Source organism: Oncorhynchus mykiss, chromosome 12 (assembly GCF_057628025.1).
Source record: "Oncorhynchus mykiss isolate SJ-2025 chromosome 12, ASM5762802v1, whole genome shotgun sequence".
Lineage (NCBI taxonomy): Eukaryota > Metazoa > Chordata > Actinopteri > Salmoniformes > Salmonidae > Oncorhynchus > Oncorhynchus mykiss.
The window spans coordinates 10,571,749-10,595,599 of NC_143033.1; the positions used below are offsets into that span (position 1 = coordinate 10,571,749).

At 44.2% G+C, this 23,851-nt stretch overlaps 2 protein-coding genes across 4 annotated transcripts in view; one reads left to right on the top strand and one right to left on the bottom strand.

The window, feature by feature from the left end:
- agxt2 (alanine--glyoxylate aminotransferase 2) overlaps positions 1–9,380 on the top strand; it is a 43,612-nt gene extending 34,232 nt beyond the window's left edge. Inside the window, exons 11-14 of one of the 3 annotated variants that reach the window (XM_090191440.1) lie at positions 3,719–3,807; positions 5,347–5,496; positions 6,155–6,253; positions 8,512–9,380. In XM_090191440.1, coding sequence (XP_090047566.1) covers positions 3,719–3,807; positions 5,347–5,496; positions 6,155–6,253; positions 8,512–8,616 — 443 coding nt within the window. In that variant the 3' untranslated portion in view covers positions 8,617–9,380. Of the gene's footprint in view, positions 1–1,084; positions 1,385–3,718; positions 3,808–5,346; positions 5,497–6,154; positions 6,274–8,511 lie in introns of those variants that run through there. The other 2 variants (XM_090191442.1, XM_090191441.1) reach the window with 2 other exon arrangements.
- Positions 9,381–9,625: 245 nt separating this feature from the next.
- dnajc21 (DnaJ heat shock protein family (Hsp40) member C21) lies at positions 9,626–21,163 on the bottom strand. The gene is made up of 12 exons (XM_036936861.2): positions 20,573–21,163; positions 20,179–20,272; positions 19,665–19,788; positions 19,171–19,299; positions 18,243–18,371; positions 17,678–17,850; positions 17,028–17,164; positions 16,645–16,738; positions 16,290–16,436; positions 11,481–11,801; positions 11,156–11,246; positions 9,626–10,804 (listed from the first exon to the last, which is right to left on the bottom strand). Exons 1-12 carry the CDS (start codon positions 20,667–20,669, stop codon positions 10,646–10,648), a joined length of 1,695 nt encoding a protein of 564 aa, XP_036792756.2. The 5' UTR covers positions 20,670–21,163; the 3' UTR covers positions 9,626–10,645.
- Between the last annotated feature and the right edge of the window lie 2,688 nt (positions 21,164–23,851).

Below are 23,851 nucleotides of genomic sequence, written 5' to 3' on the forward strand. Positions count from 1 at the left end.
GTGATGAAACTGTCTCTCATGAGGACCGCCACAGGAAAGGAAGACCCAGAGTTACCTCTGCTGTGATGAAACTGTCTCTCATGAGGACTGCCACAGGAAAGGAAGACCCAGAGTTACCTCTGCTGTGATGAAACTGTCTCTCATGAGGACCGCCACAGGAAAGGAAGACCCAGAGTTACCTCTGCTGTGATGAAACTGTCTCTCATGAGGACCGCCACAGGAAAGGAAGACCCAGAGTTACCTCTGCTGTGATGAAACTGTCTCTCATGAGGACCGCCACAGGAAAGGAAGACCCAGAGTTACCTCTGCTGTGATGAAACTGTCTCTCATGAGGACTGCCACAGGAAAGGAAGACCCAGAGTTACCTCTGCTGTGATGAAACTGTCTCTCATGAGGACTGCCACAGGAAAGGAAGACCCAGAGTTACCTCTGCTGTGATGAAACTGTCTCTCATGAGGACCGCCACAGGAAAGGAAAACCCAGAGTTACCTCTGCTGTGATGAAACTGTCTCTCATGAGGACCGCCACAGGAAAGGAAGACCCAGAGTTACCTCTGCCGCAGAGGATAAGTTCATTAGAGTTAACAGCCTCAGAAATCGGACATTAACTGCACCTCAGATTGCAGGACAAATAAATGCTTCACACAGTTTAAGTAACAGACACATCTCACAACAACTGTTCAGAGGAGACTGTGTGAATCAGTCCTTCATGGTAAAATTTCTGCAAAGAAACCACTACTTAAGGACACCAATAAGAAGAAGAGACTTGCTTGGGCCAAGAAACATGCGCAATGGCCATTAGACCGGTGGAAATCTGTCCTTTGGTCTGATGAGTCCAAACTTTAGATTTTTGGTTCTAACCGCTGTCTTTGTGAGATGCAGAGTAGGTGAGCGGATGATCTCCGCATGTGTGGTTCCCACTGTGAAGCATGGAGGAGGTGTGATGGTGCTTTGCTGGTGACACTGTCTGTGATTTATTTAGAATTCAAGACACACTTAACCAGCATGGCTACCACAGCATTCTGCAGTGATACACCATCCCATCTGGTTTGCACTTAGTCCCACCATCATTTGTTTTTCAACAGGACAGTGATCCAACACATCTCCAGGCTGTGTAAGGGCTATTTGACCAAGGAGAGTGATGGAGTGCTGCATATGATGACTTGGCCTCCACTATCTCCCGACCTCAACCGAAATTAGATGGTTTGGAATGAGTTGGACCGCAGAGTGAAGGAAAAGCGGCCAACGAGTGCTCAGCATATGTAGGAACTCCTTCAAGACTGTTGAGAAAGCATTCCAGGTGAAGCTGGTTGAGAGAATGCCAAGAGTGTGCAAAGCTGTGGCTACTTTGAAGAATCTCAAAAATAAAATATTGGTTACTACATGATTCCATATTTGTTATTTCATAGTTTGTCATCTATTACTCTACAATGTAGAACATCGTAAAAATAAAGAAAAACCCTTGAATGAGTAGGTGTGTCCAAGCTGTAGGTTCTACGACTGGAGAACCGTGTAATGCCAACTTTGTTTGTAAAGGCTTTGTTTCCATGTCAACACATCCCTGGATTCCATAGGCTAGAAACAAGGATGGTTCACCTCTCACACCACAATGATGGTTCACCTCTCACACCATGGTGTGCTAACAATCAATGTCTCTGATTAGTCAACACACCACTGTCTCTGACTGTGTGTCTGTGCCAGTGCATGTGTTGAGGAGTGAGGCAACATAACCAGCTAACCCTTCGAGGATCAGTCTCAGCTTTCAACAGGTTTCAGAGTGTAGTAATAATTACTATTGTAATGTGGAATTCATTTCCCTTGTTCTGGATTCCTCCACTTTTCAGTCCGTGGCCTGTGGTCTGTTTCAAAGGGTTGGAACCCGTTCAAGGAACAGAACCCACACCGAAAGTGATCTATACTGTTCCGGAACCTATTTTAAAAAACATGTGAACTGGTTAATAACTGCATTTTTTTCCCAGTCCCACAAAAATCGCAACAAAGCGCCTATGCAAGCCCTCACTCATAAAGTTATTCCATCGTCTGCCAGCTGGAAATCTTTGACAGTGGGGGTGTGTGTATAGGTTACTTGCCCCTCCCCTCTGAAGCATAGGTTACCTACAGATGACGTTACAAGCGCAATTCAGAAATTAGAGAGCGATGTTTAATTAGAGAAGAATGGATTTACTTTTTCAATGCTAGTTAAGGACTGAGTGTACAAAACATTAAGGACACCTGCTCTTTCCATGACATAGAATGACCAGGTGAAAGCTATGATGCTTTATTGATGTCACTTGTTAAATCCACTTAAAAAACAGTGTAGGTGAAGGGGAGGATACAGGCTAAAGAAGGATTTTTAAGCCTTGAGACATGGATCGTGTGTATGTGTCATTCAGAGGGTGAATGGGCAAGACACAATATAAACGTGCCTTTGAGCAGGGTATGATAGTAGGTGCCAGGCACACCGGTTTGTGTCAAGAACTGCAACTCTGCTGGGTTTTTCACGCGCAACAGTTTCCTGCGTGTATCGAGAATGGTCCATCACCCAAACGACATCCAGCCAACTTGACACAGCTGTGGAAAACAGCATCCCTGGGGAACCCTTTCGACACCTTGTAGAATCCATGCCCCAATGAATTGAGGCTGTTCTGGGGGCGAAAGGGGTTGCAACTCAATATTAGGAAGGTTTCCTTAATGTTTTATGCACTCAGTGTATATTTTCACATTGGACTTAAAACACCTCACCTTTTTGTGGTTGAATTTTAGTGTTGCTCTGCACAGCTTGTTAGCTAGCTGGCTAACGTTCGCTCTGGTCCCACGTTAAACCAACTCAGAAGTTCAAAGACATTCAAAGTTCCTCCATAGAAGCCACTCCTCCTAGGTATAATTCTGTGGGACTAATTCAGATCATGTATGTCATAACAAGATGCCTTGCGCTTAAAGGCAAGCTTGCTCACCCTCAAAATGTCAGTTGCATCTCTAGCCCTATCATGTGACTGGTAGCCTAGTGTGTGTCTGTGTTTGTCTTTCAGTATGACTAAACCGGGCTGTTGCGGCAAAATACAATTTGCTCTTCATGACTTTCCTTTACAGATTAAATCACTTGCCCACTCCACAGCAAGCTGCTCTATCCGCACTGATTAGTAAAGTAATTTAATGTTGAGCTAAATGTTTAAAAATATATATATTTCAGAGGTTTAAAAATGAACAGAAAGGAACAATATAAACATGTACTTGATTTGGGTCTAACCAGCTGAGAACTTTGTTGCAAAAACAAGAATGGTTCTGTTCAGAATGAAACGATTGGAAAATAGTTTTGGTTTCAACCCCTGGTCTGTATACACAATCAGGATAACCTCTGTTCAGTTCACACGTGTTCATCAGACCAGGGTGTAATCGGTTCAACATCCCCCTGGTGACCCTCGAGTTGGGCCGCACACACACAAACACACATCAGAGGAGGCTGGTGGGAGGAGCTATAGGAGGACAGGCTATTGGTAATAACTGGAAAGAATAGGTATAAAATACATAGGTATCAAACATATGGAAACCATGTTTGACCTCATTCCATTTCAGCCATTACAATGAGCCTGTCCACCTCTGACTGACACACACACTCTCTATCTCTCCTATGAATCTTTCCATGGAAGGAGTTTTTCCCTAGAATGATGAGGTGTGAAGTGAGCTGTCCCACTCAGCTCTTGTTGTGACTTGTTTTCCAGAGGTGGCCGCTTCATTTGCCAAGGGAGTTCACTTCAACACGTTCGGTGGTAATCCTGTGGCATGTGCCATCGCCTCATCTGTTCTGGATGTAAGCAGAAACACACCCAACTAAACCAGGGTTTCTCAACATCCAGTCCTCCAGTAGCCCCAACAGCACACATTTGGATTGTAGGCCTGGACAAAAACACAAATGATTCAACTCAAGAGGGCTTGATGATTAGTTGAATCAGGGGTGCTTGTCCAAGGCTACAATAACAATGTGTACTGTTGGTGGTACTGGAGGACCAGGGTTGGTGGTACTGGAGGACCAGGGTTGGTGGTACTGGAGGACCAGGGTTGGGGGTACTGGAGGACCAGGGTTGGTGGTGCTGGAGGACCAGGGTTGGGGGTACTGGAGGACCAGGGTTGGTGGTACTGGAGGACCAGGGTTGGTGGTACTGGAGGACCAGGGTTGGTGGTGCTGGAGGACCAGGGTTGGGGGTACTGGAGGACCAGGGTTGGTGGTGCTGGAGGACCAGGGTTGGTGGTACTGGAGGACCAGGGTTGGTGGTACTGGAGGACCAGGGTTGGGGGTACTGGAGGACCAGGGTTGGTGGTGCTGGAGGACCAGGGTTGGTGGTACTGGAGGACCAGGGTTGGTGGTACTGGAGGACCAGGGTTGGGGGTACTGGAGGGCCAGGGTTGGGGGTACTGGAGGACCAGGGTTGGTGGTACTCGAGGACCAGGGTTGAGGGTACTGGAGGACCAGGGTTGGGGATACTGGAGGACCAGGGTTGGTGGTACTGGAGGACCAGGGTTGGGGGTACTCGAGGACCAGGGTTGAGGGTACTGGAGGACCAGGGTTGGGGATACTGGAAGACCAGGGTTGGTGGTACTGGAGGACCAGGGTTGGGGATACTGGAGAACCAGGGTTGGTGGTACTGGAGGACCAGGGTTGGGGATACTGGAGAACCAGGGTTGGTGGTACTGGAGGACCAGGGTTGGTGGTACTGGAGAACCAGGGTTGGTGGTACTGGAGGACCAGGGTTGGTGGTACTGGAGGACTGGATATTGAGAAACACTGAACTAAACTACCATCTATGATCTGAGCTACTGTTTATAAATAATTTTCTTCTGCTTTTCAATTTACTTTATGCCACATGCTTATTATTAGAATGTGCCCTAAATTGTTTTCTATATTTTAAGAGTATATTAGAGTACCATAAAAGTAGATTTCAGCTTTAGAATTTGCATGTCACAGAAGTACACATAATTTAAAAACATTTCATGGCATTGCTAATGCACCATGTTCCGTCATGTTGCACACCATAGAAACATGACTATAATTGCACTTCCATGTTGCAAGCCACCATTATTCTTGCTAATACTCCATGTGTTAATGTTGCTAAATGTTCCACCATTATTCTTGCTAATACTCCATGTGTTAATGTTGCTAAATGTTCCACCATTATTCTTGCTAATACTCCATGTGTTAATGTTGCTAAATGTTCCACCATTATTCTTGCACCATTACTCCAAGTGTTAATGTTGCTAAATGTTCCACCATTATTATTGCACCATTAACTCCATGTGTTAATGTTCCACCATAGAAATAGAGTTGCTTACTATAATTGTATTTCACCACCAGACCATGGAGGAGGACGGCACGCAGCAGATCAGCCACAACGTGGGGACTTATCTGCTGACAGAGCTGGCCAAGATGAGGGACAAGTATGAGATCATTGGGGATGTCCGAGGGAAGGGACTGCAGATTGGAGTGGAGATGGTGAAAGATAAGGTGAGGTCATAGTCCACACTTGGTGAAAGATAAGGTGAGAGGTCATAGTCCACACTATGGTGAAAGATAAGGTGAGAGGTCATAGTCCACACTATGGTGAAAGATAAGGTGAGAGGTCATAGTCCACACTATGGTGAAAGATAAGGTGAGAGGTCCTAGTCCACACTATGGTGAAAGATAAGGTGCATTGTACAGTAAGTGCAATGCAAATGAACATTTTAATGAACCTGCAAATTAATATTTTAATTCATGAGTTAATGGCTAATTGGGGAGACCTAATCGCTTTTTGTTTACATAATATTATGCTCTTTATTCTCAGATGGATTAATCATTTGTCTTAATTAGATTCGTGAAATTATTAGCATAATTGGTTAAATGATTATTCTCTTGTTTTATACTATATATACAATGTCTATACAACATCCTGTTTAACCAAGAACTATCACTCATATAGCGTGCGACTTGAACGAGTTTCTGTGCCCTCCCACATGGTCATGGTTCAGTTCAGATCAAGTTACTTATTAATCACGAGTAGAGAGTTCTGCATAACGACAGAGCAGGCCTGAACATAACCACTGTCCTAACCCTCCAACCCACACAGTCTCCCTCACTCTCTCTCTGTCTCTTGCTCTGTCCTCTATCTCTCCCTCCCTCTCAGGCGAGCCGCAAACCTCTCCCACCAGCAGCCATGAGCGAGATTTTCGAAGACACCAAAGACATGGGTGTTCTGATTGGGAAGGGAGGAGTGTATGGACAGGTAAGGGAGTATATGGACAGGTAATGGAAAGGAGGAGTATATGGACAGGTAATGGAAAGGAGGAGTGTATGGACAGGTAATGGAAAGGAGGAGTATATGGACAGGTAATGGAAAAGAGGAGTATATGGACAGGTAATGGAAAAGAGGAGTATATGGACAGGTAATGGAGTATATGGACAGGTAATGGAGTATATGGACAGGTAATGGAGTGTATGGACAGGTAAGGGAGTATATGGACAGGTAATGGAAAGGAGGAGTATATGGACAGGTAATGGAAAAGAGGAGTATATGGACAGGTAATGGAAAGGAGGAGTATATGGACAGGTAATGGAGTATATGGACAGGTAATGGAAAGGAGGAGTATATGGACAGGTAATGGAAAGGAGGAGTATATGGACAGGTAATGGAAAGGAGGAGTATATGGACAGGTAATGGAAAAGAGGAGTATATGGACAGGTAATGGAAAAGAGGAGTATATGGACAGGTAATGGAGTATATGGACAGGTAATGGAGTATATGGACAGGTAATGGAGTGTATGGACAGGTAAGGGAGTATATGGACAGGTAATGGAAAGGAGGAGTATATGGACAGGTAATGGAAAAGAGGAGTATATGGACAGGTAATGGAGTATATGGACAGGTAATGGAGTATATGGACAGGTAATGTAATGGAGGAGTGTATGGACAGGTAATGGAGTATATGGACAGGTAATGGAATGGAGGAGTGTATGGACAGGTAATGGAATGGAGGAGTATATGGACAGGTAATGGAAAGGAGGAGTATATGGACAGGTAATGGAAAAGAGGAGTACATGGACAGGTAATGGAGTATATGGACAGGTAATGGAAAGGAGGAGTATATGGCCAGGTAATGGAGTATATGGACAGGTAAGGGAGTATATGGACAGGTAATGGAATGGGGGAGTGTATGGACAGGTAATGGAAAGGAGGAGTATATGGACAGGTAATGGAGTATATGGACAGGTAATGGAAAGGAGGAGTATATGGCCAGGTAATGGAAAGGAGGAGTATATGGACAGGTAATGGAGTATATGGACAGGTAATGGAAGGGAGGAGTATATGGACAGGTAATGGAAAGGAGGAGTATATGGACAGGTAAGGGAGTATATGGACAGGTAATGGAAGGGAGGAGTATATGGACAGGTAATGGAAAGGAGGAGTATATGGACAGGTAATGGAAAGGAGGAGTATATGGACAGGTAATGGAGTATATGGACAGGTAATGGAAAGGAGGAGTATATGGCCAGGTAATGGAGTATATGGACAGGTAATGGAAAGGAGGAGTATATGGACAGGTAATGGAAAGGAGGAGTATATGGACAGGTAATGGAAAGGAGGAGTATATGGACAGGTAATGGAAAGGTAATGGAGTGTATGGACAGGTAATGGAAGGGAGGAGTGTATGGACAGGTAATGGAAAGGAGGAGTATATGGACAGGTAAGGGAGTATATGGACAGGTAATGGAAAGGAGGAGTATATGGACAGGTAAGGGAGTATATGGACAGGTAATGGAAAGGAGGAGTATATGGACAGGTAATGGAAAGGAGGAGTGTATGGACAGGTAATGGAAAGGAGGAGTATATGGACAGGTAATGGAAGGGAGGAGTATATGGACAGGTAATGGAAAGGAGGAGTATATGGACAGGTAATGGAGTATATGGACAGGTAATGGAAAGGAGGAGTATATGGACAGGTAATGGAAGGGAGGAGTATATGGACAGGTAATGGAGTATATGGACAGGTAATGGAAGGGAGGAGTATATGGACAGGTAATGGAAAGGAGGAGTATATGGACAGGTAATGGAAAGGAGGAGTATATGGACAGGTAATGGAAAGGAGGAGTATATGGACAGGTACACTCAAATTCCCCGTCTGTCCTGTCAGTCAGGATCTGCCTGCTAGTAAGCCTTAGCTTTGTGGTCTGTCGTGAACCGACATGGCTCCAAAGCAATGTAACAAACCAAGTATCAGATCAGTCCATTCAGGTTAAAGTTAATGATAAGTCCTGGGAATGTAGGGCGGGAGGACAAAAGGGCGCCTTGCTGTTTTCGGCTTTTGTCGTAGTATGCCATTTTCTGTTCATTTGCATATTCGGTTTGGGTAAAGAATGCACAGATCACTTTGACAGCTTGAGGATTTGAGGAAATACTTCCTAACCCACAGAGGTTAGTTATCTATGAACATACTGTTAATAGCTCTTTCCCACTCACACCCGCTCTCTCTCTCTGACCCACAGACGTTCCGGATCAAGCCCCCTATGTGTATCACCAGGGACGATGCAGACTTCTTCTTGGCTGTGTTTAACCAGGCTTTACACAACTACATGGAAGATCATCATTAGGCCTGGCTTTCACCCGGTCACTTCTTTCAGATAGATCAAAGGAGGAGTACAGATTTTAGGCAATTGAGAAAAAGACAGGCACTTCAATCACCATTCATGCATGTGCATAAGAAAGACGCTTAGAGGACCCTCATCTCTCCCACACGATGCGAGACATCAACGCTCAAGAGCCCTACGTACAACATGCACGAAGATGGCGTTTGAGGTAGCCTGGACCCAGGTCTGTTTTGCCTTGCATCACCACGATCATAGGAGTTGGGTTTACAGCACCAACAGATCTGGGACCAGGCTAGCGTTGGGGTGTCAGTCCACTGGAGATGAGCCTTAACCAGATTTAGATATGACACCATGCTTTCTGTTGTTCAAATTGACGACATGTAGACACTGGCTGGAATGCAGTTTTAACCAATCAGGATTAGACTCACCTGTTTTATAATGTTCAAAATGACTACATGTAACTTTTGAGGCACACAAATGAGTTGATTGTAATCATATGTAGAAAACCTAGAGGGAAAAACTGTTTATGTGAAGATTTACTGACACCTGTTTGTCTCTGTACTGGAACTAATTTTGTTGTAGGTTTAAAATGTGTTTATTTAAAAAAAATGTTATTGATTAGTCTTAACTGTGAATATATTCACTTTTAACCTCAGGAAAGGAAACTAGTCCAATAAATCCATGGTACACCTGCCCACATACTGCCAGTGAGAGGGCCATGGACAAACTTTGGGTCAAAATCTGAAATAAAGCCGACCAGTATTTTACTCGTCAGTCTATTCCATTACCTTTTGAGTGCATGTAAAGTCCAATAGATGTTGAGACTTTGGGTAGACGAGTTACTTGCTTAGGTATAGATGAAATACATTGAGTAGGATGGTACAATTCATATGCGCTGGCTCTTTTCTCATCTTCTACTGCCCACTCACATTCCCCTTTATTTACGTGTAAATAGTCTCTTTGAATTGTAATTTTAAGTAGATTGAGAAACTCTTCATAAATAGATTTGAAGTGAGCCATAAACACGAACCATTTATTCATCAGACATGGTGGCAAATTCAATGAAAAGTTAGTTATATGCACATCCTTAAACTTAGGCTCTGGGCTAATTAAGAACAAGGCCCACACACTAAAGCTCCCAATACACCACTTTGACTGTTTCTATCCAAAACATGTCTTCGTCACAGAAGGTAAATAACCTGACAAAGATCCGTTTGGGATGGAAACGTTGTCAATAAAGTGTTGAATTGAGAGCTTTAACAGTGTGAGGGCAAATTCAATTAAACGTGTCAGTGTTTATGCAGTATCTTTTTTTTTTTATATAAGAAAGTGGAAGCTTTAACACAGAGTCAGATTGTTATTTGAATAAATATAGAGTTGAGTGAGCAGCAGCATCACAGTACCCGTTCAAAACAGGAATTAACGTCCAGTTGCTTTATGTCTCTGACCAAAACGTCAAAGGATCAGTCGACACAAAATGGACGTCGACACAACGCTGAATTCTGCAGCATGTACTTCTGAGCAGGTACAGTGGCAGCACCTCTAACATGGTCATATTGGAAGGGTGGAGTAGATATCAGTTGGACTTGGCTCACTTCCTTACATTATCTCTAGGGGGCAACTCTGAGACAGACCTCCAGACACAGAGGGTGTGGAGACTGGCCAGACAAAAACATCCTCTTCAACTCCTTTGTCTAGTCTAGCCCGGAGGTCTCAGATTTTTTTGTGCTGCAAAGCCAACTGCTATGGTCATTTGGCATGACAACGACCATAAGAGTTTGCTACGCAGGATCACCAGGCAACGTCCAGTCCTCCATGACTGGACGTATTGATTGTTTTCTAACATGCAAAAACCTAAAAACAGCAATCAGACAGTCTTCAACTCCTTTTCAGACAATCTTTAACATTAAAAAACAAACAAATCCAGGCCTTCAATACCATGAGTGGCCTCCTATAATATATAGTAAGACAGTAGTCCATCTCTACAGCCCAGTGGCTGGTGTTAAGTCTTTGGCCCCTCTTGTATCCCCCATCATCTATTCTTCCTCTTCTCCTTCTTGCTCTTGACCGTGGCGGGTGCACTGCCACCGTGTGCCACGGCTGTAGCGTGTCCTGTTGTCTTCAGGTGGTCAAACAGTTTGTTCCTGGTAGAGAACTCATAGTGACAGGTCACACAGCGCAGGTTCAGCTCCTTCGGGGAGTTAAAAGACAGTGGATGAATGAACTCATAACCGTGTAACAACAAAAACCCCTGTGAATACTTTTAGAAACGGGCCATTTTAACTCAAGTCGATGAGAAATGCATTTAAGCAGCCTTAAACAAGGAAATTAAATCATTGTATTACATTTCAATTAAGGGCACCAAGTTCTGGTTAGTATAAACCCCTCCTGGATTGATGAATCAATTAAGGGAACCAAGTTCTGGTTAGTATAACCCCCTCCTGGATTGATGAATCAATTAAGGGAACCAAGTTCTGGTTAGTATAAACCCCTCCTGGATTGATTAATCAATTAAGGACCGGTAGCTGTGGCTGGTACAAACCTCTGCTCCTCCTTTCTCCACTCCTCCCTGTGGTTGGACATTCTTTTTGCTGTCCTTTCCTCCATTCTTCTTCCCCTTAGTCTTTCCAGAGCTGATAAAGATGTGTTTTAAGTTACAAGTCAGAATGCATGAACATACCTGTATAGTAGCTAATGATTATATCAGCACTGCTCTAGCATGGTCCCAAGTCGGTTTTGCCGTCTTGCCAACTCAGGACAGCACAAACTGATCGAGGACCAGGCTAGTGATGCATTGCTTTATCCTAAATACTGTCAATTCCATCCTGTCACTAGTTTTGATAGAAGATGGTGACAGGTCAGGTCACCTCTTTGGTTCTGTGGCTGTGAGGTCTTCCTCCTGCTGTCCGTCTTCTGTTGGGTCCTCACAGGGTTTGTCCGCAGCTGCCTGCTGGGGCTCTGAGGCAGGCTGGGGGTCCTCTGCCTCACCGCTGGCCTGTGTTGATAGAGGGCTCTCTGGGCTATTGTCTGTGGGGGTGGTGGGGGGCTCTGGGGCCGCATCCTTCCCTACTACCTCCTCTGTGGGGGTGGTGGGGGGCTCTGGGGCCGCATCCTTCCCGACTACCTCCTCTGTGGGGCTCCGCCCATTTTGCTGTTGTCTCTTTTTCTTCTTCTGCTTTTTAGACAGCCTGGACGTTAAAATGACGTTATTCACCTACCACTGTTTACACAGTGTACAAAACATTAACAACACCTGCTCTTTCCATGACAGACTGACCAGGTGAAAGCCATGATCCCTTATTGATGTCACTTGTTAAACCCACTTCTAAAATCAGTATAGATGAAGGGGAGGAGACAGGTTAAGCTAACATATGGAATTGTTTTAAGATGGTCATACCCAAGGATCCTTGAGCCATTTTACAACCCTTGGAAGAAAAAAAAGTCAAAAAAAAAAAAGGAATAGCAGGAAACATTGAATTAGACCTTACTGATATTAGCTCATAGAAACTCATTGAATTAGACCTTACTGATATTAGCTCATAGAAACTCATTGAATTAGACCTTACTGATATTAGCTCATAGAAACTCATTGAATTAGACCTTACTGATATTAGCTCATAGAAACTCATTGAATTAGACCTTACTGATATTAGCTCATAGAAACTCATTGAATTAGACCTTACTGATATTAGCTCATAGAAACTCATTGAATTAGACCTTACTGATATTAGCTCATAGAAACTCATTGAATTAGACCTTACTGATATTAGCTCATAGAAACTCATTGAATTAGACCTTACTGATATTAGCTCATAGAAACTCATTGAATTAGACCTTACTGATATTAGCTCATAGAAACTCATTGAATTAGACCTTACTGATATTAGCTCATAGAAACTCATTGAATTAGACCTTACTGATATTAGCTCATAGAAACTCATTGAATTAGACCTTACTGATATTAGCTCATAGAAACTCATTGAATTAGACCTTACTGATATTAGCTCATAGAAACTCATTGAATTAGACCTTACTGATATTAGCTCATAGAAACTCATTGAATTAGACCTTACTGATATTAGCTCATAGAAACTCATTGAATTAGACCTTACTGATATTAGCTCATAGAAACTCATTGAATTAGACCTTACTGATATTAGCTCATAGAAACTCATTGAATTAGACCTTACTGATATTAGCTCATAGAAACTCATTGAATTAGACCTTACTGATATTAGCTCATAGAAACTCATTGAATTAGACCTTACTGATATTAGCTCATAGAAACTCATTGAATTAGACCTTACTGATATTAGCTCATAGAAACTCATTGAATTAGACCTTACTGATATTAGCTCATAGAAACTCATTGAATTAGACCTTACTGATATTAGCTCATAGAAACTCATTGAATTAGACCTTACTGATATTAGCTCATAGAAACTCATTGAATTAGACCTTACTGATATTAGCTCATAGAAACTCATTGAATTAGACCTTACTGATATTAGCTCATAGAAACTCATTGAATTAGACCTTACTGATATTAGCTCATAGAAACTCATTGAATTAGACCTTACTGATATTAGCTCATAGAAACTCATTGAATTAGACCTTACTGATATTAGCTCATAGAAACTCATTGAATTAGACCTTACTGATATTAGCTCATAGAAACTCATTGAATTAGACCTTACTGATATTAGCTCATAGAAACTCATTGAATTAGACCTTACTGATATTAGCTCATAGAAACTCATTGAATTAGACCTTACTGATATTAGCTCATAGAAACTCATTGAATTAGACCTTACTGATATTAGCTCATAGAAACTCATTGAATTAGACCTTACTGATATTAGCTCATAGAAACTCATTGAATTAGACCTTACTGATATTAGCTCATAGAAACTCATTGAATTAGACCTTACTGATATTAGCTCATAGAAACTCATTGAATTAGACCTTACTGATATTAGCTCATAGAAACTCATTGAATTAGACCTTACTGATATTAGCTCATAGAAACTCATTGAATTAGACCTTACTGATATTAGCTCATAGAAACTCATTGAATTAGAGCTTCATACAGGGATAAAAATATGGTCCCCAAAAAAATCTAAAAAGGAAGGATGTTCTGAAGCATCTGTTTTATATCCGAGAGATAAGAAAGATTAGGAAAACTTATTTTAGACACTAAACTATCTCCATATCTCCTTCCATTCATTTTTAACTGGTGGCCGGCTAGTTTCAGACTAATCTCGAGAGGCATTTTGCTCTAGGACGCCCACATTAATGTGTTTGTGAGTCCACCCTAGATGCCGGGGGGCTCATGGTCTGAGAAACATAAACACCGCTCCACCCTAGATGCCGGGGGACTCATGGTCTGAGAAACATAAACACCGCTCCACCCTAGATGCCGGGGGGCTCATGGTCTGATAAACACCGCTCCACCCTAGATGCCGGGGGGCTCATGGTCTGATAAACACCGCTCCACCCTAGATGCCGGGGGGCTCATGGTCTGATAAACACCGCTCCACCCTAGATGCCGGGGGACTCATGGTCTGATAAACACAGCTCCACCCTAGATGCCGGGGGACTCATGGTCTGATAAACACAGCTCCACCCTAGATGCCGGGGGGCTCATGGTCTGATAAACACCGCTCCACCCTAGATGCCGGGGGACTCATGGTCTGAGAAACATAAACACCGCTCCACCCTAGATGCCAGGAGGCTCATGGTCTGATAAACACCGCTCCACCCTAGATGCCGGGGGGCTCATGGTCTGATAAACACAGCTCCACCCTAGATGCCGGGGGGCTCATGGTCTGATAAACACAGCTCCACCCTAGATGCCGGGGGACTCATGGTCTGATAAACACAGCTCCACCCTAGATGCCGGGGGGCTCATGGTCTGATAAACACAGCTCCACCCTAGATGCCGGGGGGCTCATGGTCTGATAAACACAGCTCCACCCTAGATGCCGGGGGGCTCATGGTCTGATAAACACAGCTCCACCCTAGATGCCGGGGGGCTCATGGTCTGATAAACACAGCTCCACCCTAGATGCCGGGGGGCTCATGGTCTGATAAACACAGCTCCACCCTAGATGCCGGGGGGCTCATGGTCTGATAAACACAGCTCCACCCTAGATGCCGGGGGGCTCATAGTCTGATAAACACCGCTCCACCCTAGATGCCGGGGGGCTCATGGTCTGATAAACACAGCTCCACCCTAGATGCCGGGGGGCTCATGGTCTGATAAACACAGCTCCACCCTAGATGCCGGGGGGCTCATGGTCTGATAAACATAAACACCACTCCACCCTAGATGCCGGGGGGCTCATGGTCTGATAAACACCGCTCCACCCTAGATGCCGGGGGGCTCATGGTCTGAGAAACATAAACACCGCTCCACCCTAGATGCCGGGGGGCTCATGGTCTGATAAACACCGCTCCACCCTAGATGCCGGGGGGCTCATGGTCTGATAAACACAGCTCCACCCTAGATGTCGGGGGGCTCATGGTCTGATAAACACAGCTCCACCCTAGATGCCGGGGGGCTCATGGTCTGATAAACACAGCTCCACCCTAGATGCCGGGGGGCTCATGGTCTGATAAACACAGCTCCACCCTAGATGCCGGGGGGCTCATGGTCTGATAAACACAGCTCCACCCTAGATGCCGGGGGGCTCATGGTCTGATAAACACAGCTCCACCCTAGATGCCGGGGGGCTCATGGTCTGATAAACACAGCTCCACCCTAGATGCCGGGGGGCTCATGGTCTGATAAACACAGCTCCACCCTAGATGCCGGGGGGCTCATAGTCTGATAAACACAGCTCCACCCTAGATGCCGGGGGACTCATGGTCTGAGAAACATAAACACCGCTCCACCCTAGATGCCGGGGGGCTCATGGTCTGATAAACACAGCTCCACCCTAGATGCCGGGGGGCTCATGGTCTGATAAACACAGCTCCACCCTAGATGCCGGGGGGCTCATGGTCTGATAAACACAGCTCCACCCTAGATGCCGGGGGGCTCATGGTCTGATAAACACCGCTCCACCCTAGATGCCGGGGGGCTCATGGTCTGATAAACACCGCTCCACCCTAGATGCCGGGGGGCTCATGGTCTGATAAACACAGCTCCACCCTAGATGCCGGGGGACTCATGGTCTGATAAACACAGCTCCACCCTAGATGCCGGGGGACTCATGGTCTGATAAACACCGCTCCACCCTAGATGCCGGGGGGCTCATGGTCTGATAAACACCGCTCCACCCTAGATGCCGGGGGGCTCATGGTCTGATAAACACCGCTCCACCCTAGATGCCGGGGGGCTCATGGTCTGATAAACACAGCTCCACCCTAGATGCCGGGGGGCTCATGGTCTGATAAACACCGCTCCACCCTAGATGCCGGGGGGCTCATGGTCTGATAAACACCGCTCTACCCTAGATGCCGGGGGGCAACATCGGCTTGAGACGCAGACCAAATATCTATCTTAAAAATCCCCTTCAATATGTGTCAGTTTTTGACTGTTATTTAGATTGACTCATGTTCCTAATGTTTTGTAGACTATTTTATAAATGGCAAATTGTCCAATGACAACAGTAACATCCAAGTAGTTTCTCATATTTTGGATGGAGAAAAATATATATCTTTGAACTTACTTTTGTCTTGGTGCTTCTTCTAGTTCTTCATCCTCCTCTTCCCCATCCTCATCCTTCAGACCGAGGGTCTCATCCTCTTCTTCCAGTTGTTGCCGTAGTAATACCACCATCTCTCTATGTTTCTTTGATTTCTCATGATTCTTCATTCTGTGCAAAAAAAAAGAACACGTGATGAACTGAACTCAGTCTTCCCTCAGGTAAACCGGGTTGTGTTCATTCTGCACCAAAAGGAAGAAAACTGACTGGGAATACCTGGATTTGACCAGTAAGAAATGTTCATTTCGTTTTTCCAATGCAGACTGCATTGCAACGTTTTCTCATTGTGTGCCCTAATGAACACGACCTCACTACTTACGCTTTGTCTGATTTGAAGGATTTGTCACATGCAGGGCAGTACAGGTCATCATAATAGTCATCCAGGAGTTCCTCGGTCTCATCTTTCTGTTCATCTGTGGAGAACAGATGTGTTACATGGAGACTGTTGTCATGTATGAGAAGAACAACCACCACATAAACCAATGTAAAACGTTTGAGATCTGGTGGTAAAAGAACGCACCCACAGTTAAATGTGACATGGCAAACTGCTAGAAATTACAATCCATTCTTGTCATTACTACTCACGCAGAAGTTTCAGTAGATTAAGATATGCTAGAAATGTCTAGCCCTTCTCAAGAGTGAGTTGGTGTTTTCACAGTCTGAGACCGGAGTTACTATGCGAGAGGTCTGCTCTGTACTGACCCCCTCTTCCCTGGTCCTCCTCCTCGCTCTCTGACACGTCTCCAAACTCCTTTCCGTACTGAGCCTCCATCTGCTGCAGCTCCTTCTCCATCTCAGACATGGCTACCCAGCTCTGCTCCTTGTAATCCTCCGCCAGTCTAGGAGAGGAGACAGAGGTCTGACTTCTAGACGGCGGCCTGACATCTAGACAGCGACGGCAGTCTGACATCTAGACGGCGGCCTGACATCTAGACGGCGGCCTGACATCTAGACGGCGGCCTGACATCTAGACGGCGGCCTGACATCTAGACAGCGGCCTGACATCTAGACAGAGGCCTGACATCTAGACAGAGGCCTGACATCTAGACAGAGGCCTGACATCTAGACAGAGGCCTGACATCTAGACAGTGACGGTAGTCTGACATCTAGACAGTGACGGCAGTCTGACATCTAGACAGCGGCCTGACATCTAGACAGCGGCAGAGGCCTGACATCTAGACAGCAGTCTGACATTTAGCATGTCTGAGTGGATCAGTTTAAGGTGAGGTTATTTTAACACAAGTATATAGATCAGTGATTCTGTGCAGTCAGCAACACTGGCTTGGCCTGTGAAAGCTTCTGTTTGTTGGAGAGGCATATGTTCTACATATCATATTTCTATGTGAACTCACTTGGCCTGGGACAGCTTTTGCTTGCGTCGTAGCTCCTCCACTTTCTTGGCCTTCTCAGCGTTCTGCTCCTCCACCAGCTTCTTGTGGGCCTGCACCCTCTTGTCGCGCTTACGCACAAACGCCACCAGTTGACGCACTAGCTCGCTGCGCTCCTTCCTGGCCTTGTCTCGAACCTTAGAAGAAGAACACTTTATGGTCCATTCAGATCTGTTGTGTTGAAAGAACGGCGCTTGGTTCTATATCAAACGGCTCACATTTAATCGAAGTCTCACTTCCTAACATTTGTGAGCATAACAAAACAGTCAGTTAGCTTCGCCAATCTTCAGTGGCTCATACCACACGTATGAACTACATTTGCACTGGCTGAATAGGAACACAGGCACTTAGAATAGATAGAATAGAATAGCCATGTTCAAGGGCACAACGGCAGGAGCTGAGTGTTCAGTTCCATTCCCATTTTTGCTTCGTCCGGGCCCAGGGATTGAGCCAGCAACCTTCTGGCTGCTGGTCCACCTCTCTAAGACTACTGCCTCACTGTAAGGCCAAAAACAAAACACAACAGTACCTTCTTGTTCTCCTTCTCCATGGCCCTCTTCTCCCAGCGGTTGGAAGCCTGTCTCGTGTCATAGTCCTCCTTCCAAGCAAACTTCTTCCGGGTGCAGAAGCTCTGCCAGTAGGCGTAGAAGAGGTGAACCTGGGAGAGGAGGAAGCAGAGAGCTATAGACAATGACTACAGCTCAGGGAGCAGAGATGTAGGTACAGTACAGGTGATAGTTATAGGCTTTAGTGTGGAGCTGCTAAACCATTGGCCAAACTACAGCCCTTGAAGGGTTTCTATTTCATCTGTACAGCCCTCCGTATCAACGTATCTATCATCATCATGACACAATGACTTATGTCGTGATATATCTCAATGTGGACCTCGAGCCAAAAGGTTTACCTATAGACACACACAGTGTTTTATGAACGGGAGTCTATGATTAAAAGTTTGCCCACCCATGTGCTAAACCTTATGGGATGATATGATGTATCCATTTAATCAACGTATCTATCATCATCATCATCATGATGACACAATGACTTATGTCGTGATATATCCCAATGTGTAAAATGTCCAAATGGTAGAGACGGACCAGACAAATGTTATTTCACAGAAATCAACTCTGTCTATAGAACCATTCTGAGATTAAGCAAGAGCACAGAATGGAATACAGTAACCAGGCTGAAACATAGCCCGAACTGACGTTACACAGATAGACACTGTTACTGCAAGTTACTGCCCATGACTCTATTCACACCAGAACACTATCAGCATTGGTCAGAGACTGAACACAAAAGTAGATGAAGTTTGTGCACCTTTCTGTGTGTGTGTGTATGTGTGTGTGTGTGTATATATATATATATATATATATATATATATATATATATATATATATATATATATATATATATATATATAATCTGTCTGTCTGTTTAACAAGGGCAAACGTTACCGTGTCATAGTCACTCTGAGAGTCTCCAAACGAAGGAAACTCATCTTCCTCCTCGTCCTCCTCTTTACTGTGATCCATCTCTTCTGTAGTTATGGACTCAAACAGGTTCCTGTACACTGTGTAGAAACCCTGAGAAAAGGAGAGGGGAAACCACTTTTTACCTGCTTGTCCCATTGAAAACAACAGGGAGACCTAAAAGGATTGGATCCTCTGTACAGCCAACACATCCAACACATCCATTGTTCTACTGTTATACACGTGTTGTTGTTACATTTCTACATCCACACAGTGAGACATGCTAGTACACGCTGTGACCTGGGAGGCTGAGAGTGGATTATAATGTCAGAGTACTACTCTGCAGCCCTCTGCTGGTAGAAAGTAACAGGGATGGGCAACTAGTTGGGTTGGGGTCCACAAAGAACCTGAACTCACTAGGGGATGCAGTTGCTCCCCCCCCCCGACAGAGATGCGCCCTCCCTGACTGTCACACTCACCTCCTCTTCATCCCCGTAACCAGAGTAACAGGTGACAGTGAAGAACTGAACAAGGTCAACACTTTCATCAGCATACTCCCCGCTGACCCCACCTTTAAGGAGAGCCTCTCTGTGGTTATCATACCTGGAGACAGGAGTCGAGAGGTGGGAAGCACAGTATTAGCATTACTATAGCTCTTGACTCTTCCTAAATGAGTGTTTCCCCAGTTCCTGGCATTCTCTCCTCCTTAAAATGCATTTTAGGAGAAGGTCCAAGGGCTAGAACCTTGGACCATCTTTGACAAGGAGACAAGGAGGGACAATGCAAGGAATCAAGGAAAGACAAAAGATCTGTGCTGGTCAATAATATTAACTTATTTCCATACGAAGTGCTGGCCTTAAAAAGTTAGATCTCATATAGGAAGGAATTCCAGCACACTGGTCATCTTGGATACTCCAAACAATTTACAATTTAATGGATCTCAGTCAAAAGACTTTTACTACTTTGGATAATGAGGATGAAGTTGTTTCACACCAGGCTCTCTCCTGTGGGTCGCTCAGGACTTCATAGGCTGCCTGGATCAGTTTGAACTGCTCAGCTGCCTCATCTGCATTGTCCAAGTTCTTATCTAGAAATGGAATTCAGATGTTCCAACAAATAATACCTTTAGAAGATATACAAACATCACATTTTTGGTGAAGAGAGAACGTCTATGACACCAGTGCAAAAGCAGTGCGAACTAACTGGTGGTAGTTAACTAACGTTACTGCTAGCTATCTTGTTCTACTTGTCAGTCTCCCACACCGATTACAGTTTAGCTAGCAATGAGGTCACTGGCCGTGGCCTCTCTGATCAGTGAGTTAACAGCTAACGTTAGCTGGCTAATGTAGCTAGCAAGTTAAATACACGGCAACAGGGTTTACTGTACCTGGATGCCATCTCAGGGCTAATTTCCGATATACCTTCTTCATATCATCATCAGTCGCGTCCCTTTTGACACCCAACACCTCGTAATGACACTTCATTTTGAGTTGAGCTGGTTCAGCTAGCTGAAATCCACACGATTTGGCCTGTTGCTAATGTTAGCTAGCTAAAAGGCTAAGCTAACAGCCTTCTCTGTCCTCAAAACAGGAAAACTCAGTATAACAGTAACCGAAAGTTATGAATAACAGTGGACAGATCTACAAATAAATGTAATATTTATTCTACTTAAAAGTGCATAGTTTGTCCTTGTATCTCAGCTTGAAAAACACCGCACATCGTGGACTCTGCCGGTGACTACGCGCTTAAATATGACGTAATTGATCATGGACAGTCTTTTCGTAAAGAAAAAGGTCCTAAAGAAAATTGTTGTAAGCTTGATTTCTGTTGATTTCTGTTGATTGTGAATATGACAAAAAAAATAGGTTTGAAACTGACAGCAACAATTCTTATTTGACATTTTAAATCCACTTTGGTGTGCTTATTTGGATACCCATTAGCTTTTGCAGAGGCAGCAGCTTTTCTTCCTGGGACCCACAAAAAACATGACAAGTAACAAAACACTGATAGACAAGAACAGTCACACAAATCATGTGTGTGTTTGTGTGTGTCTCCTCAGACAGTCGCAGCCTTAAAATTAAGTACATTTTGCTGTTTGCTTGAGTAACTGGAGATGGGAGTTGCATGTAATCATGGCTCTGTATAATACTGTGTGGGGTTTTTTAAACCTTTTTTTTTAACTAGGCAAGTTAGTTAAGAACAATTCAATGACAAATTTCAATGACAGCCTAGGAACAGTGGGTTAACTGTCTTGTTCAGGGGCAGAACAACAGATGTTACCTAGTCAGCTCAGGGATTCAATCTTGCAACCTTTTGCTTCCTAGTCCAATGCTCTTACTAGTCCAACTACCTGCCGCCTCAGACAAACTGAAATGTTGGCGTTGCAGTGAATTCATTTTGAACTTGGGGAATGTGAAGAGACCCATGGTGGCATATCTTGTGAGGTATGTCTGGGTGTCTGAGCTGAATGTTTCTGCAGACAATCTGGAATTTTCATTACAGTAATACTTCTCAAAAACTAGAAGAGAAGCAATTAATCTCTCGTCAACTCTCAACTAGGAAAGACAGGCATGTGTGTTGTTGATGTTAGTTCGTTATGTGCAATTAAGGCCAAGGCGTGCTGCTCTGTTCTGAGCCAGCTGCAGCTTTGCTAGGTTTTTCTTTGCTGCATTTGACCATATTGCCTAGACAGTAATCAAGATGGGACAAGACCAAAGGCGGAACAACTAGTAGAGTTCATTTTTCTGTAAAAAACACAGAAAATATTTTAATAACAGACAGACCCCTCCCCAACTGCACAACAAATTTGTCAATATGACTTGACCATGATAATTGACCGTCCAATGTTATATCTAGGAGTTTATCTTCCTCAACACTCACACCCTTTATACACAACTCCAGTTGAGGTTTAGGTCCAAATATTATGCTTTTAGTTGTAGATGTTTTAAAGACCAGTTTATTATGAATCACCCATTCTGATACTGACTGTACTCCTTATTTAGAATTTCAGGGAGGTCACTGGCTTTGGGTGCCGACATGTGTGTAATCAACCACATACAGTGCATTCGGAAAGTATTCAGACCCCTTCACCTTTTCCACATTTTGTTATGTTACAGCCTTATTCTAAGGATCAGCATGGCGGCAGGTAGCCTAGCGGTTCGAGCGTTGGGCCAGTAATCGAAAGGTTGCTAGATTGAATCCCCGAGCTGACAAGGTAAAATTCTGTCGTTCTGCCCCTGAACACTGTTCTTAGACCGTCATTGTAAATAAGAATTTGTTCTTAACTGGCATACCTGTTTAAATACATTTGAAAATTGATAAAATATTTTTTCTCATCAATCTACACACAATATCCCACAATGACAATATATATATATATATATTTTATATTTGCACATTCATAAACATTTAAAAAATAATTATTTACTTTAAAAAATCAGATCCTTTGCTATGAGGCTCAAAATTGAGCTCATTATGCATCCCGTTTCCATTGATCATCCTTGAGAAGTTTCTACAACTTGATTGGAGTCCACCTGTGGTAAATCCAATTGATTAGACATGATTTGGAAAGGCACACACCTGTCTATACATGGTCTCACAGTTGACAGGCGACGTCAGAGCAAAAACCAAGCCGTGAGGTCAAAGAAATTGTCCGTAGAGCACCGAGACATGATTGTGTCGAGGCACATATATTGGGAAGGGTACCAAAAAATGTGTGCAGCATTGAAGGTCCCCAAGAACACAGTGGCCTCAATCATTCTGAAATGGAAGAAGTTTGGTACCACCAAGACTCTTCCTAGAGCTGGCCGCCCGGCCAAACTGAGCAATCGGGGGAGAAGGGCATTGGTCATGGAGGTGACATTGGTCACGATGGTCACTCTGACAGAGCTCCAGAGTTCCTCTGTGGAGATTGGAGAACCTTTCAGAAGGACAACTCTGCAGCACTCCACAAAGGCACCTAAAGGACTCTGACCATGAGAAACAAGATTCTCTGGTCTGATAAAAGCAACATTGAACGCTTTGGTCTGAATGCCAAACGTCACATCTGGAGGAAACCTGGCACCATCACTACGGTGTATCATGCTGGTGGCAATGTGTTTAAGCTGCAGAGCCTGGGAGACTTGTCAGGATCGAGGGAAGATGAGTTTAGAAAGTACAGAGATCCTTGATGAAAACTTGCTCCAGAGCGCTCAGGTACTCAGACTGGGGTGAAAGGTTCACCTTCCAACAGGACAACGGCGCTAAACACACAGCCAAGATAATGCAGGAGTCTCAATGTCCTTGAGTGGCACAACCCGAGGCCAGACTTGAACCCGATCAAACATCTCTGGAGACCTGAAAATAGCTGTGCAGCGATTCTCCCCATCCAACCTGACAAGAGTTCAAATCAAATCTAATTTATTTGTCACATACACATGGTTAGCAGATGTTAATGCGAGTGTAGCGAAATGCTTGTGCTCCTAGTTCCGACAATGCAGTAATAACCAACGAGTAATTTAACCTAACAATTCCAAAACTACTACCTTACACACACAAGTGTAAAGGGATAAAGAATATGTACATAAAGATATATGAATGAGTGATGGTACAGAACGGCATAGGCAAGATGCAGTAGATGGTATCGAGTACAGTATATACATATGAGATGAGTAATGTAGAGTATGTA

What these genes read in the sequence shown, in the direction of transcription:
- dnajc21 (XM_036936861.2), bottom strand. Translation starts at nt 20,669, where the DNA reads ATGAAGTGTCATTACGAGGTGTTGGGTGTCAAAAGGGACGCGACTGAT. An exon ending in GACCCACAGGAGAGAGCCTG is followed by an intron (nt 19,789 to 20,178) that starts GTGTGAAACAAC and finishes TCCTGTCTCCAG; the next exon opens with GTATGATAACCACAGAGAGG. An exon ending in TCCTTCAAATCAGACAAAGC is followed by an intron (nt 16,437 to 16,644) that starts GTAAGTAGTGAG and finishes TTTTTTGCACAG; the next exon opens with AATGAAGAATCATGAGAAAT.